The sequence below is a fragment of the Gorilla gorilla genome, chromosome 1 (assembly GCF_029281585.2).
Source record: "Gorilla gorilla gorilla isolate KB3781 chromosome 1, NHGRI_mGorGor1-v2.1_pri, whole genome shotgun sequence".
Classification (NCBI taxonomy): Eukaryota; Metazoa; Chordata; class Mammalia; order Primates; family Hominidae; genus Gorilla; species Gorilla gorilla.
Genome location: NC_073224.2, coordinates 144,661,867 through 144,677,925, shown reverse-complemented (window position 1 = coordinate 144,677,925; position 16,059 = coordinate 144,661,867). Strand labels below are relative to the sequence as shown.

At 41.1% G+C, this 16,059-nt stretch overlaps 1 protein-coding gene across 7 annotated transcripts; it reads left to right on the top strand.

Annotated features, from left to right (window-relative positions):
* Positions 1-358: 358 nt before the first annotated feature.
* On the top strand, positions 359-14,538 carry RWDD3 (RWD domain containing 3). Of its 7 annotated transcripts, none has more exons than XM_019033239.4 (5): positions 3,891-4,003; positions 6,310-6,442; positions 10,750-11,237; positions 13,070-13,185; positions 13,284-14,538. In XM_019033239.4, the coding sequence occupies exons 2-5, from the start codon at positions 6,403-6,405 to the stop codon at positions 13,396-13,398; spliced, it is 759 nt and encodes a 252-aa protein (XP_018888784.2). In that variant the 5' UTR covers positions 3,891-4,003; positions 6,310-6,402; the 3' UTR covers positions 13,399-14,538. The 7 variants fall into 7 exon arrangements, with proteins under 7 accessions (XP_055228920.1, XP_063552869.1, XP_055229005.2 ...); XM_063696801.1 differs by having other exon boundaries at positions 10,750-11,190; positions 13,284-13,320; XM_055372945.2 differs by lacking the exons at positions 3,891-4,003; positions 6,310-6,442 and adding an exon at positions 359-540 and having other exon boundaries at positions 10,750-11,190; positions 13,284-13,320.
* Positions 14,539-16,059: the final 1,521 nt, after the last annotated feature.

Sequence of the window (16,059 nt, the reverse complement as noted above, 5' to 3'; positions counted from 1 at the left end):
TCAGCAGCCCAAGGCTCGGCGGGGACGGTCGGGGTTCGAAGCCTGCCGCTAAACTTAGAGGGTTTCAGGCTTTGCTGGGAGGCCTCCCTGTGCTCAGAAGAGCCGGGGGTAAGCTGGGCGGTCGCCTTGGGTGCAGACAGAGGCGCAGGGCCTCGGCCTCCAAGAAAATCCCCAAACCGAGAGGCTGAGCTTCGCGTCTGTAGTTACTGAGCAGGAGCTTCTGGGCGGAAGTTCTAAGTGCCCGCCCGCCCCGTCTACCCTGGCCCTCGCCCCGACTCGCCTCGCCCACGTCCCGTTTCGCTCCGCCCCAGCTCTGTCTCGCCCCGCCCCCGTCCCGCCCGGTTGCGGAGGCGCGGGGCGCCCCCGGGTGGCCGCGGGCAGTGCTGCTCCTGGCCGGTGGAGGCGGCGGCTGCGGCAGCGGAAGGGGAAGCGCTGAGGCGGTGGGGCCCACAGCCATGGCGGGGCCTGTGCAGGAGGAGCTCTCGGTCCTGGCCGCGATTTTCTGCAGGCCCCACGAGTGGGAGGTGCTGAGCCGCTCAGGTGACTACCCCCGCGAGGGAGGGACAGGGCGCCCTCAGGGGCCACCCGCGTTCTCTTTGCGTCTCCTCCCCACCACGGAGCCTGGGCACCCCGCCTGGGCCCACGTATGGGGACCGGGTTAGTTGAATGATGGAATGACACGCCCGGAGGCCGGAGCGGTGTCGCAGCGGGCGGGAGTGTGAGGCGACCCCAGAATCACTAAGAGAGCGGCGCGGCCCACTGGGGCCTCTGCCGCCGGTCCCGCTCCCGGAGCCGGGGGCCCCTGCGTGCGCGTCCCCAGGCCCTCCCCCAGCCTCCCACCCCTCAGATCTCACCCTATAAAGAAGCCTGTGCTGACTCCCCCTCGTTGTTCTGTGTCCTTCCTAAGCACTATGCCCTAGGCCCCCCCGAGAGCACTCCCCGGTTCTAACTCTACACGGGTATTTGTACGTCTTAAGTTGCAGGAGGGCAGGGTCTGTTTGGTAATAACTCCAGGCACCTGGAACGGTGCCGGCCAGGCACATGGTAGGTAGTTGGTAAATGTTTGTTGACTGAACTTTTTAATTTATCCAGTGCTCACCCTCAACTTTATCTGCATTCTATTTCCAAGTTGATTGCTTTTCTGATACTTTTTTTTTTTTAGGTGGAGTCTCGCTCTGTTGCCCTGGCTGGAGTGCAGTGGATCCATCTGGACTCACTGCAGCCTCCGCCTCCCGAGTAGCTGGGATCACAGGCGCGTGCCACCATGCCTGGCTGAATTTTATTTATTTTATTTTATTTATTTTTTATTTTTTTACGACGGAGTCTCGCTTTGTCGCTTAGGCTGGAGTGCAGTGGCGCGATCTCGGGTCACTGCAACCTCCGCCTCCCGGGTTCACGCCATTCTCCTGCCTCAGCCTCCTGAGTAGCTGGGACTACAGGCGCCCACCACCACGCCCGGCTAATTTTTTGTATTTTTTTTTTTAGTAGAGACCGGGTTTCACCGTATTAGCCAGGATGGTCTCGATCTCCTGACCTCGTGGTCCGCCCGCCTCAGCCTCCGAAAGTGCTGGGATTACAGGCGTGAGCCACCGCGCCCGGCCTTTTTTTTTTTTTTTTTTTTTTTTGAGACAGAGTCTCGTTCTGTCCCCCAGGCTGGAGTGCAGTGGCGCGATCTCGGCTCACTGCAAGCTCCACCTCCTGGGTTCACACCATTCTCCTGCCTCAGCCTCCCGAGTAGCTGGCACTACAGGCGCCTGCCACCGTGACTGGCTAATTTTTTGTATTTTTAGTAGAGACGGGGTTTCACCATGTTGGCCAGGCTGGTCTCAATCTCCTGACCTCGTGATCCGCGCGTCTCGGCCTCCCAAGGTGCTGGGATTACAGGCGTGAACCACAGGTGCCTGGCCTTCTGATACTTTTTTTTTTTTTTTTTTTTTGAGACGGAGTCTGGCTCTGTCGCCCAGGCTGGAGTGCAGTGGCGCAATCTCAGCTCACTGCAAGCTCCGCCTCCCGGGTTCACGCCATTCTCCTGCCTCAGCCTCCCGAGTAGCTGGGACTACAGGCGCCCGCCACCACGCCCGGCTAATTTTTTGTATTTTTAGTAGAGACGGGGTTTCACCATGTTAGCCAGGATGGTCTCGATCTCCTGACCTCGTGATCCGCCCGCCTCGGCCTCCCAAAGTGCTGGGATTACAGGCGTGAGCCACCGCGCCCGGCCTGATACTTTTTTTAAAACAAGCTCTTGAGGGCTTTATTAGTCATTTAGCCCACATTTATTGAATCCCTGCTGCCTACAGACTTCGTCAGGGTTTCAGAGACACCGCTACCCATGGCCTCTAGGAGCTTGCAGTGTAGAGAGGTTCTTTTGACTATTTTTTGATGATAGGTGAAACTTACTGTCCCTGTATGTGGCTTCTATTGAATAAAAAAAAAAAAAACACTGCCATGTATGAGAATGTGACTCAGTTTTCACTTAGCTTTCAGATACATGTTTGGGGCATGAGATTTATCGTTCTAATGTTATATTGTAGCTACCATTAAAATTGGCTTTCTGACCATAAATTGGTTAACCTTTAAGAAGGTAGTCTAGGCCTGGCGCGTGGCTCATGCCTGTAATCCCAGCACTTTGGGAGGCCGAGGCGGGCAGATCACCTGAGGTCAGGAGTTCGAGACCAGCCTGGCCAACATGGCGAAACCCCATCTCTACTAAAAATACAAAAATTAGCTGGGCATGGTGGCACGCACCTGTGATCCTTGCTACTCGGGAGGCTGAGGCAGGAGAATCCCTTGAACCCGGGAGGCGGAGGTTGCAGTGAGCCAAGATCTCACCACTGCACTGCAGCCTGGGTAACAAGAGTGAAACTCTGTCTCAGAAAAAAAAAAAAAAAAAAGTAGTCTAAAAATGAGCTGGATGTTGTGAGAAAACCATTTAAGATTAAGATCCTTCATGATATCCATTGGGTGTGTTATTCACTGAAGGACAGGGAGTTGACTTCCATTTATTCCTTCTTGCATTCATCCACTCACATCCACTCATTGGGCACTGTTATGTTCCAGGCACTATGCACCTATTAGTGTAATGGAGTTGCTTTCTTTTTAGTGCCCAGCCTGACTTGTATCTTTTGAAACAATTGTTTAAAATCCATATGAAGGGGTTTACTCACTTTTAGTGTTTTCTTGTCATCCCTCTTCTGATTGGATAATTCTTCACCATCTCCCTCTCTGTCTCCACTGTTCTCTTTATTGATAATTACTTCTGCCTGAGGCAGCTATTTGAAGAGATCATCAGTTTTCCTAAATTCCTTTATTATGGCTCAGTTGGGAATATCCTGGAAAAATGAACCTGCAATTTCCCATCACACCTTAAAGAACTGGTAATGGTCTGGGTCATTAGTACACAGCTGAGCATAAAACACTGCTGAAGGGTCAGAGAAAACCCAAAAATGTAAGCATAGAAAGAAAACAGTTTCTTAATCTTGAGAACACTGTGAACCCTTTATCTGCTGTTAAATTGAGCATGACTTTCAAGCCATGCCTCCTAATTAGTTTAATTCCATGTTCTGGCATCAATAAGTAATTGAATTATAAAAGAATTCAGTGTAACAACTTAGGACATTTTGTTGCCGAGAGGTAGAATAATTCAGTGATTGAAATGGGGATGTTTGATGTTCACAACTGGGAATTAAGGGTAAGGTAAAAGCCTTTTTTTTTTTCCCCCATGATTTTCATAACATCTTTTTACAAAGTAAGGACTTCTTTAACAGACCACAGTAAACATGCAGCAGACTGCTGGCTACCACTCACCATCACTGTCAGTTTGGGTTGGAGGATACACACTTGATACCAGAACACTCTAAACACCAGTTCTTTTCTGGCCTCCCCCAAATAAGGTTCTCCCTTTTGCCACTGGAATCAGGAGAATGTTGCAGAGGAATTGCATTCCTGGTAACAAGATAACCCAGCAAGACTCAGACTGCTAACCCAAGGATCAACTATTAAGGCTGTAAGATTGAAGAAGCTAAATAATTGGATTCCATTTAGCTGGACTAATTTTATGCTGAGAATTTCAGGGGATTTTATCTGCCTTTTGATCTCTTTACAATGGTTATAGTAAGCTTCTAGTAAGAGGCATAACCATCTCTTAGGGGTGCAAATTAAGTAAGTCCCTACACTCCCATCTACAAGGGAGGGCTGTGGATAGACCACGTTAGGGATATTCTGTTTTTCTGTATGCATTGTAGTCAGTCCAGGTGCCAGATTTGATGGGGTGACCTGCCATGTACGTGATACTTGAAATGCATCTTACTTGATGAGGGGTACTATTGGTCTTACTTCACAGAGAAGATAACTGATACTCAGACTGGTTAAATAACCACCAGGCTCCAGGTGTATGGGCCTTTGCACTGCATCATGCTCCTTAATAGAGAGATGGGGCTGTTGCATCAGGAAAATAGTTCTTGGAAAGCAAGGAAATACTTGTCCAGATAGAGCGATAATGAGCGCCCAGAGAAAAGATATGAGTGTGAGCCAACTTATGTTCAGAACAATCCCAAAGGGGAGTGTTTGTGCATGTATGTGTGGATCTATGAGAGGTGTGAGATTGGTATTGTATCACCATTTTCCTGATGAGGAAATTGAGTGACACAAATTATGTGGCCATAGTCAATGTTTGTTATATGTGGGAGTTGTGCTTCTGGAAAGAATCTTACAGATAAAAAAGTTGTAAGATGGGAGAACCCAATATCATGTAATAGGTTTTCACAGAAGCTGCAGAGCGAATTTTTGTATTTGAGCAACACTAATGTTCAAATTAGTTTGGGCCTTCTTATAAAATGAATCATGACTGTCACACATTGACCCCTCTAAATCTGCTCAGCTTGGTTTTCTGCTGATTGTGAGTATTGAGCTGACTTCTATAAAACCGATGAGATTGCTACTTTTAGCTTCATTTATTTTTAGTTTTTTTTTTCTTCTGAAGCTACATTGAAACTTATGTAAAAATCCAACTGAAGCATAAAACAAGCACTGGTGTATGCTTGCCTGGGAGCTGCCTGGGAGCAAGAGGAGACAGTCTTGTCTTACCAAGTATGAGAGGGTGCTGGAGGTTTCTTGGTGGTTTTCTTCAAAGTTGTATGTTGAGGATATATAACAATTGCAAAGAAAAAAAAATACAAGTGTAGGGAAGGTCAGATGTATATGGTATGTAAATGATTTCTTAATGGGCTCTTAGTGAATCCTGAAAAACCCATTCTCTTAAATTTTACCTTTTTTAAAAAATGTCTTCCGTTATTTGACTGCATTTATAGAGTTTCTGTTGTGTGTTGTATTTTATTAAGTAGAATGAAACCTTAAAAATAGCATTAGTGTGAATTTGGAGTTCTAAAAGTTTAGTTTCTCTAGTTTGAATTTCTGTTCGGAATGTGTTTAGGAGCTTACTTTCGGATGTTTGTAAGGAAGCATAAGGTTTGAAACCTGTTTCAGTTTGTGTTTTAGGTATGAAAATGATACACTAAGACAGAATGATTTGGTTAGAAACAACAAGTAGTCAATTTGTATCAACTTCAACCAGAGGGCAAGACCCTTTTGGTAGGGTCTTTAGAATACATGAAAACACCCTTGGACTTACGGAGATTTTAGTTTTCTGGGGCAAGCCTTAAGTTTTGTAGAGCATAGATGTTTGTTGAGAATGATGAGTTTGTGAATTAAGCTTATTAACTAAGGTTTTGGGGGGCTAAGGAGGGGCAGAGATTAGTATTAGATTTAGAGCATAATTATTTTTCTGCTAATCACTGTTTCTAAGCTGTTAATAACCTTAAAGCAGATAGGGGCAACTTTGTTTTCTTTTTTATTATGGCAAAAAAAGAAAACAAAAAATCAGACTTACAGTGCATGTGTCATATGAAAAATTCTGAGGCAGAAAGGAGCCAGTTTAATTGCTTGTACAATGTCAAGCAGATGAGATATGGAAGAGTACAATACATACTTCTAGAGTTTTGGGAGAAAATGAGTTTTTAAAAGTATGTAATTTTATTGCCACATTAAATACCAGAAGAATGGAGTATGTTATTGGGCTTTTCAGTTTCTTGTAGAGATGACAGTATCATTTTGTATAATCTTATTTTGCAGCTACAGTGTATGTGTGGGTGGGCAGGGGGATTTACCAAGACCAATTAGGAAGAATGCTAATCCTTTCCAATTCTTAAAAGAACTAAGGCAGTTTTCTTCCGAACATATAACTAGTATGAGGGTCACAGTTTTCTAAGGTGAAAGTCAGGAGTTTCACCCATTGCTATTCTGTTTGCTGACTAGGACCAGAAAATAACACAGAGAAAAATGAAAATTGGTAAGGACTGACATGGCCGGCTCAATAGCTTTTCAAGACTTTCCCCCTGGACTACCAACATGTTTCTTTCCTGTGGTTCCCTGCACCAGAGAGGACCTGGTAGGTGTTTATATGGCACAGGTTGGAGAACACTGTGGGTCTCAGGGTTTTGATCAGAAAGGGATTCTTCAAAGTTTGCAGAATAGCATCTTGCTTCAGTGCGGACACATTGCCTTCTTTTGTAGTAAAATCTCTGTCTCCTCCTTATAAGGACCCTTGTGATTACATTCAGGGCTCACCTGGGTAATCCAGGATAATACTCCCCTCTCGAAATCGTTAACTTAATCATGTCTGCAGAGGCCCTCTTGCCATGTGAGGGAGCATATTCACAGCTTCTGGGGAACAGAATGTACACATCTTTGGGCCCATTATTTACCACAGGTACCAGGGATTTCTGCACCTGTGAGATCCGTGATTACAAGCTACTAGCACAATTCCAAGAGCTGTATGACTGTACAATTTAAAAGTTTTTTGTATCCCCCCATTTTGGTTGTTGTTTAAAAAGAAAATCAAGATATTTCAGTGCTGGAAAAAATGTTAATTTAGTTTAACCACAATAATTCTGGGCATGAAAATACCATAAAATAAGTTTGAAATACCATGGAAGTCATTAGGTGGGACTTAGGGAGGAACTGTGGAACTGGACAAAATTTTAGTAGACAGAAAGTTAAGGGCCTTCTTGGAGATAATGGGAGCAAGAGGCAGAGATGGGACACCCAAGACTGAGGACATGGTATAAAATGGGTAGTTGAAGCAAAAAGTGAGGAGAGAGGAAGTCAGAGTGGTAGGCTGGCCCTAGGCGTTGCATGGAGGAATTTGTAATTCATTTCAGTCTGGGAGAGTGGTATTGGGATAATTTGGTGTGGGGAGAGGCAGGCAGCGAGGAGACCGCTATTGCAGAAGCCAGAGAAAGGCCTGAATTAGGAGGGTGGAAGGGAGAGAAATTCTGGAGGACTTGTGGGATTTGGCAGTTGAATGCTAAGTATGAAAGAAGGAGGGAAAAAAAAAAAAGTTGAAGGCAGCTTTAAGATTTTATGCCTAGGCTAGGTGTGGTGGCTTACACCTGTAATCCCAGCACTTTGGGAGGCCGAGGCGGGTGGATCACCTGAGGTCAAGAGTTTGAGACCAGCCTGAACACTGCAGTGAGCCATGATCATCCTGCTGCACTCTAGCATGGGTGACAGAGTGAGACTCAATCTCAAAAAGCAAACAAAAACAAAAAACAAGCACAAGACCAGTGATAGGGTTTCCTGTGCAAGGGAGGAAGACACTTCTTTCTCAGATAAAACAGTGAAAAAGAGCAAGATGATTAAAAAAAAAAGTATAATCAAGTGGCCCAGCAGTTCCTAGGCAGCAGTGACAACTGCAGTTCCTTGGTCACTAACACACTTCCATGGATTCAGCCAGTAAGGAGACAGTGAACCCAGATGGATTTGGACAGTTACTGCTTAATGCACAGCAGGCAGCATTAGCTTCATGTTCACATTGATTCTCCTTGTCCCCCAAGTTCAATGGGGTGATGTGGAGGTAGGCTGAGGTGCATACTATGCACTCAGTGGGTCTTTGTTATAGCTGAGGGGCAGTGAGCTTAGGAACCCTCCGGTCTTATGAGGGGGCTGCTAGTGATCCTGCTCAATCTTTGTCCTGAAGGAATATGTTACCTTATATTGCTTAGGAAACAAATCTGCCCCCTGACCTGGAGGGATAAACTCTAGCTTCCAAGGCTGTCAGTTATGCAAATGTCCTTGAACAAAGATATTAATGCCCTTTGCCCAGAAGGCATTCAGAAATGCCAGATTGTGGGCATCCGACCCGCAGACACTGACCTAGCGATGGATGAGAGACGTACAGTGACACAGACATTTTGCTTGTCAGTGTGGCTAAGGGGGTTCTGCTCCTGAATCTGCAGTGTAGGCCATGATAAGCCGGTGAAGTTCACATTTATTTAGTACAGATTAAATGACAAGGGTCATGAATAAACACCACTAGAAGGTAATTAACATTGCCACCCCCCCCACCTCCCCCCCCCAGGGGAGAGCAGTCATGCACCCACAGATAATCAAAGGTTGCTCTTAGGACCACATGAGTAAACAAGCTATTTAGGTAAACTCTCCCACATTCCCTTGTTATTTGCTCTTTTGCTATCAACTCAAGGTAAAGAGGATTAGGCTGCTTTCAGCCAAATCTTTTACTGAAGCACCACCCCCCAGCCTTCCAAGAAGGTTTGTGACTATTTCCTATAACTATCTTTACAATTTTTCCTCTGCAGTTTTTCCCACCACCCTGACTGAACTCCCACACCAGATCCCTGGAGAATTATCTACCAACACAGACATTTATGTTTATATAAATTATATGTACATGTATATGTACGCATATTTATGAATAAAGAAATGTTTAGGTGTAGAAGAGAAGTCAAGGAAGATCACTTGGGATATGTCCCTGCTCTCGTGTTCTGAAACATTGGATTGAGTCAATATGATGGGATCTGTGTCTTACCTGTCATTTTCCCTCAGAGACTAGTACAGTGCCTTGAGCTTAGTAGGTGTTCAGTGAATGCTTGTTCAATGATGAATGATTGAAAATCTTTAAAAGTTCTCCTCCTTCTTGAAGAGAGAATATCAACTCCCTAGATGATTATCAGAAAGTTTATTCAGCCTAAATGGTTGTGTGTTGTCTGCAGTTCTATTTGTAATGTCTGTTTTACATATTGAAATGTACTATTTTAACATAGGCAGCCTACTTTAACAATAAAGTATTTTGTTTAAAAGGGTAGTTAGGCCGGGTGCGGTGGCTCATGCCTGTAATCCCAGCACTTTGGGAGGCCAAAGCGGGCAGTTCACCCGAGGTCAGGAGTTTGAGACCAGCCTGGCTAACATGGAGAAACTAAACATGTCTCTACTAAAAATACAAAAATTAGCTGGGCATGGTGGCATATGACTGTAATCCCAGCTACTCGGGAGGCTGAGGCAGGAGAATTGCTTGAACCTGGGAGGCGGAGGTTGCAGTGAGCCGAGATCATGCCACTGCACTCCAGCCTGGGCGACAGAGTGAGATTGTGTCTCAAAAAAAAAAAAAAAAAAAAAGAATAAGTAACTAGATAGAAGAAGAAGGGTTTTGAGAAACATGATGGGTTTTGGAGGAATGTACAAAGTTAGATTTGGAAAATTTTTCTTATGAAATACACATATAAATTGTATCATTTTAATATGGTCTTCGTAACGGTTAACTGTCTATGTTTCCAGATGATGTCCTAAAATAGTCGTTCCTTGCAGCTGGTACTGAAGAGTATATGAAAGAAAAACTCTGTAACAGATGTGTCTGGTCCTGTATGAATCAATGTCTGTAGCAATGGCTTTTATATATGTGGAATCAGAAGGATCAGGAAACAATTTTAATGTTCTGTTAGGTTCTTTAAAATGGGGATACATTCAGGTCTCAGTTGTTGAGGCTGTTGAGCAGCAATCCAGGTATGAAAATGGGAAAGATTTGACTGCTTCTCTCATGCAGGGGAATAAAGCAAAGGCAAGTGCAGAGGGAAGTAGGGGTAGAGAGAGGCAAGTTAGCTTCAGAGAGATTTATTTGCACCCAGTTCTGTTCTACTCAGCCTGACGTTTTATCATCTTTTTGAAAAGTGGCGTGAAGTGGTGTGGAACACATCAGAGGGTGAAGCCGAGCAAATCTGAAAGAGAGCAGAGGATTTCATATGATATCCTATGTGTGCTTTCCCCTTCCTTCTTAGGAGCTGGAAGAGGCAGAATTGATGTCCACTCAATTTCAGTTCATCTTGCCACCTTCATATTACACTGATACTAATATATTTGAAATAAGAAGAGAACATTCCAGGCAGTTACTGTGTCACATGCAGTCATCAGTTTCTCTGCAACCCTACAACCACAGGGGATTCCATTGTTTGCTTTGACTTGGACTTCTCATAAAATGACTTTCGTTGGATTTAGTGTACAATTTTCAAGTTAATTACTGATTTTGTATATACGTGGTATTGTATCTTTGAAAGCTCATATGAGTTTATTAGGGATTTTCAGAATTATCAACTAAATCTGGCTAGAAAAAAAATTATCTGATGAAAAACCTTTCTGGTAACTTAATAAAAATGGGGTGATAGCAAGTGTAAATGCCAGTTAAATCCTGGGTGCTGGTGTGTGTGAATACATGAATACATGTGTACGGTTGAAGGAAATAATTTGTAAATCATAGCTTTCCTAGTATTACGTGTCCCTTCATAAAATAGCTCAGAGTTTTCTCATGAAAAATAAATTGACATTTGAGACAAAAGTTTGAACTTGCTGGTGTTCCATTCAAATTGAATAATGTACAGCTAATGATTATTTTTGGATGCCTTCCAGAGACAGATGGGACCGTGTTCAGAATTCACACAAAAGCTGAAGGATTTATGGATGCGGATATACCTCTGGAATTGGTGTTCCATTTGCCAGTCAATTATCCTTCATGTCTACCTGGTATCTCGATTAACTCTGAACAGTTGACCAGGGCCCAGTGTGTGACTGTGAAAGAGAAGTTACTTGAGCAAGCAGAGAGCCTTTTGTCGGAGCCTATGGTTCATGAGCTGGTTCTCTGGATTCAGCAGAATCTCAGGCATATCCTCAGCCAACCAGAAACTGGCAGTGGCAGTGAAAAGTGTACTTTTTCAACAAGCACGACCATGGATGATGGATTGTGGATAACTCTTTTGCATTTAGATCACATGAGAGCAAAGACTAAATATGTCAAAACTGTGGAGAAGTGGGCTTCAGATTTAAGGCTGACAGGAAGACTGATGTTCATGGGTGAAATAATACTGATTTTACTACAGGGAGACAGAAACAACCTCAAGGTGCCAAAAAGTTAAATGTTGAGTATGAATCTGGCTATTTTCTGCTTTAAGTGGTGTGTCTTTAAGTGTGTTTTATAACAATGGGATAGATTAATTATTAAGATGTTTCTGCTTTCATTATTACAATCTTAATGGATCTTCCTTTTCTTTTTAGAGAATGTCTGACTGCTAATTACAAGTACAAACTTGCAAAGCTTGAAGAATAAGATTACATTTTAAAAATCATGTCACTTAATAAAGTGACAGGTTATTTTAAAAGCTCTGTGGCACATGAGTGTTTGTTTCTGTAATTAGCTATGAGCTTGAATTTTATAAATGTGCACTAAAAGTTTGTGCATATTAATATTTCTTCCTATAGTTAGGCACAGCAAGGTGTGTATTTGTGGATAGTCTGCAAGATTTGTAACTTTCTGGCTGTTAAAAATACATTCTGACACTTTAATTTGGTATCTATAATACCTGGAAAGAGGAGCTTGTCTGTTATAACCGAGATTTCATGTTAGTAGAAGTAGAATCATTAGGGCTGTCAACTTGTCACCTCCTACCTAACTTTTGCTTTCCACCTGACTTGTCTCAGCAGTTGCTTTCAAAATCATCATCTTCTTCAGATTTTTCAAGTTCTTATTCTAAACTCATCTGACCTGTTTTAGGTGGGACAAGATGAGGAAAACTGTTTTTTATATTTTAAATATTAGAAGAGCTACAAATCAATAGGTTTTATACTTTCAGATAGGTTAGGTCATGAATAATCACATTTGAATTTATTTAAGACAAATTTAGTGTGAACAGCCTATAATCTTAAAGATTTGTAGAACAATGACTTAGTTTTTTCATGATGGGCTCTTACCACAAAACTGCTTTGGCATTTGGTTAACCAGACTCATGCTGGGTTAAAGTATATAGATATAACAGTAATTCAGATTTAATGCATATCTTGGATTGGGACTGACTGAGGAACCTCTTGTTTCAAAGTGATTTGTAGTATATCTATAACATTTGATCCTTTTGGGTAAAATAGTAGCTGACAAAAAATAAATAAAAATTAATTTTCATGCTCATCTTTACCTGAAAGGCTCAGATTTCCTCTTTAAGCCAGCTCAGGAATATTAGGCTAAACACAGCTGTTTTGCAGATGTTCTTACTCAGATTGAAACATCAATTAATTAACAGGTATCTATTCATATTTACTAGAACCCTGCTAATGTAGAGAAATAATAATTTTTTAGGAGATCTTTTTTCAGTTCTCTCTAAAATGTCATTTTATATAAATTTCTCTTATATTTTTATAAGATTGTATACTAGGATTGAGGATGTATAGGTACATATTTATAGATGCTATCAATTTGGAATGGTAAGTGCTGTGTGCCTGGTAATGTCATTTAGCTGCTGAATTTGTAATAGCAAGAACAGTGGCTTGTGCTCTCAAGTGTGCCATGGCGCTGTATCTAGGTACTCCTCTAGTGCTTTGCATGTATTATCTCATTTAATCAGTACAACTTCCCCATGAGGTAGATCCTGCTATTAATTCCATTTTATGGAGAAGGCAACTGAGCCACAGAGGATTTAAGTAACCAGCCCAGAGTAAGAACTAGTAGGCAGTTCAATCCAGATTTAAACTTGAGGAGTTGGATTATATTGTTCTTTACTCCTGTATCCACCACTACATTATTCTGCCAAGTATGTTAAAACAAGTATATAAAAATTCTTACTGCTTGATTTAAAAAGGGGGTATTTAAGCATGAAAATAAGCCTACAGGTTTATAGCTCCTTTAAAACTGGGACTTTGAGACTCAGAGTAAGATATGTATTTAATGTACTGATTTATTATTTAGGAGTACTTGATTCTTCAGAAAACCTCCAAAGTAGATGTGGACTCAAGTGGAAAGAAATGCAAAGAGAAAATGATTAGTGTACTGTTTGAAACAAAAGTACAGACAGAACACAAAAGGTATAATTTAGTACTATTGCAGATGGAAAAGCAACTGAATCGATAATTATACTCTGACAAATCTAGGCATATTCATGAGTTTCTTTTGTATAATGCAGGTTTCTGGCATTTGAAGTCAAAGAGTATTCAGCGTTGGATGAATTACAAAAGGAATTTGAAACTGCAGGACTTAAGAAGCTTTTCTCCGAATTTGTACTTGCTCTGGTAAAATGAAATGGAAGACGGGAATCTTTTAGTAAAATAGCAGTGTTTTTTGTTGTTTTTGCATTGGATTTGGGGAGTGGTTAATTGAAATAGTCAATTTTAAAGTTTCTCTGAAGCAAAATGATAGGCATCATTCTAACTTCAGGAACCAAAGCCAGTTCTGTTTTATGAAATATTAAACATGAAGAAAACTTGTATATTCTAATGTTTGCCAGGAAAGGCTAGGTTCAGTAGATGAGACAATATTTAAAAGATAAATTTAAAAAGATGGTAAATGAACACTTGTTTTTATAGACAATATTTGTTTGGAACTATGTAATTTTCTGGCTAATTTTCTTGTAATTAAATGATTTTTAAAAAAAGATTTGTTTTCATGTTTACTTTTCTTATGTTTATATTTTTAGCATTTGATCGCCATTTTCCCCCATCCAGCTTATGTCTAATGTTTTAATAAATGTTAAGAAAAATATAACACTGATTTTTTTAATGGAATTGCATAAATTGTTTAAATGCAAAGTTCTATAGAACAAGATTTATAGTTGCTTTTTGAGGGTGTTCTAGAATAGCATGATACTTGCTAGCCTTAGGACTAGAGATTTGATTCCAATTAAAATTCTTATTTGAAAAATTGAACTTCTTGTTTTATAAGAAGAGAAATGTTCATACAGAATGAACCTGGCTTGCAAGATGGAGGAAATTATATAAAAATACTATTTTTTATTTCTTATGAAATCTGTCAAAACATAGTGAAACATATTTATCATGAACTAATGAGAGAAGCCGTAAGATAAAACTTGTATTAAAATCTGTAATAAAAATGTAAGTAGACATTTGTATCTCGGAAAGGATATTTGTACGCATGAAGCCACTTGGGCTGCTAAAATAAGGGGCTGAGTCATGGAAGAAAGGCCAAGTGAATCCCTTTGGCTGCCACCTATGAAGTATAGTGATATCATTATATAATTATAACTGATGGGGGAGGGAAGTGAGGAGAATGTGGCTGAGCAGTGTTTCCTGACAGTAATGCTCTGTGGTGATGTCAGTTCAATCTGATTGTCTTATTTTCAGGTACCTTTGTAATTTAATTATACCTATCTGTTGATTATTTTATGGGGTTTCTTTAATGAGGAGATGTTCAGTTTACTCTCATTCTAGTGTGTTGATTTTTTTTTTTTTTTTTTTTTGAGAACTGGTAAATGTAGTTAGATTGTCCTATGGCAACAGCATGTATAGCAAGGAGAAGCTACCCTTCTGGTATGCAGAACTGAGAAAATAGGCTTGAAAATTTGGGACTGCTCATTATTACCCCTTCATTTGATTTACTGTAGTTTCAGTGAAAATTAAAATAATGAAAAAGAATAGAGTTGAGAATATTGGCCATATGGTTGAGATGGATTGAGGGGATCATGATATAATAATATTTTACCTTGACTCTTCTCTGCAAAAATATATTCCTGCTTATGCTTTCTGGTGCCCTTTTAGCCTTTCATCTTCAAATCTGACTCTTTACAGAAGAGCTTGAATCAGATCAACTTGAATGTTTGCTGTAATGACTTTTTCCAAATTAATGATATTTTTATCTGCTAAAATTATTTTTAAAAATATTGGTTATTACTTTCTTAGATGTTTACATCTAAGTCTTTCACAGATACATACACATCAGAATAGAAAACTAAACCTTGACAGAGTTAGCGATTTATATAAATGTAATTTGACCTCTGGATAAAAGAAAATTTTAAATCATATACCAAAAAGCTATGAGTCTCTTTGGTATTTCTTTAGTATTAGAGGAAGAGACTCTTAATTATTTGCCTTTATATTTTTGCCTCAAACTCTGCTGCTTTCTTTTCAGCTTGAGATACTTATGAAAAGATAATTAAGACTTCTGCTTCAGTGATGGTGGACCAGCTTTTCACTGAAGAAAACTAAAAACAAAATATAAAACACATCCTCTTAAAATAATCAAAGTAAATAAGACAGTGAAAATTGCTGGGCTAAATCTTGGAGGGGAGAGGAATCCAGAGAAGTAAACCCAGCACTTAGGGCTATTTTTTCCTATGGGTACATTGGCCACCCTGCAATAGTTAGCTGAAGGGCCGAGTTCATTTTTGTCAGCTTGAAGATGTAGGGAGTAAATTTGGGGTCTGGAGGATAAAGTAGGTGGGGCCAAGAGCTAGGACCCCCAAAGGACTACACTGTGTTAATAAAGGTGAACTGTACATAAACCAATTGTCCTAGACTCTAGGTAAGGTTTGAGAATTCTGGTGGGTCCAGAAAATCTTAAATCTTCAACTTGAATGATTCTAATACTCTCAAATCCTCCAAATCTTCTTTGAAGAAAGCTAACATCCTCCTAAGGCCTCAGATTATATCTGTGAATAATTTTAAAATTCAGTATCTTGCAAATGATCAGACGTAACTGGATACACGAAGAGACAAGATAGAAACATTAGAAAAAACGCAATAGAGATCGGCTGGTTGTGGTTGCTCACATCTGTAATCCCAGGAACTTGGGAGGCTGAGGTGCGTAGATCGCTTGAGCTCAGGAGTTTGAAACCAGCTTGGGTAATGTGATGAAACACGTCTCTACAAAAAAATACATAAACTATTAGCTGGGCGTGGTGGCATGCACCTGTAATCCCAGCTACTCGGCAGGCTGAGGTGGGAGGA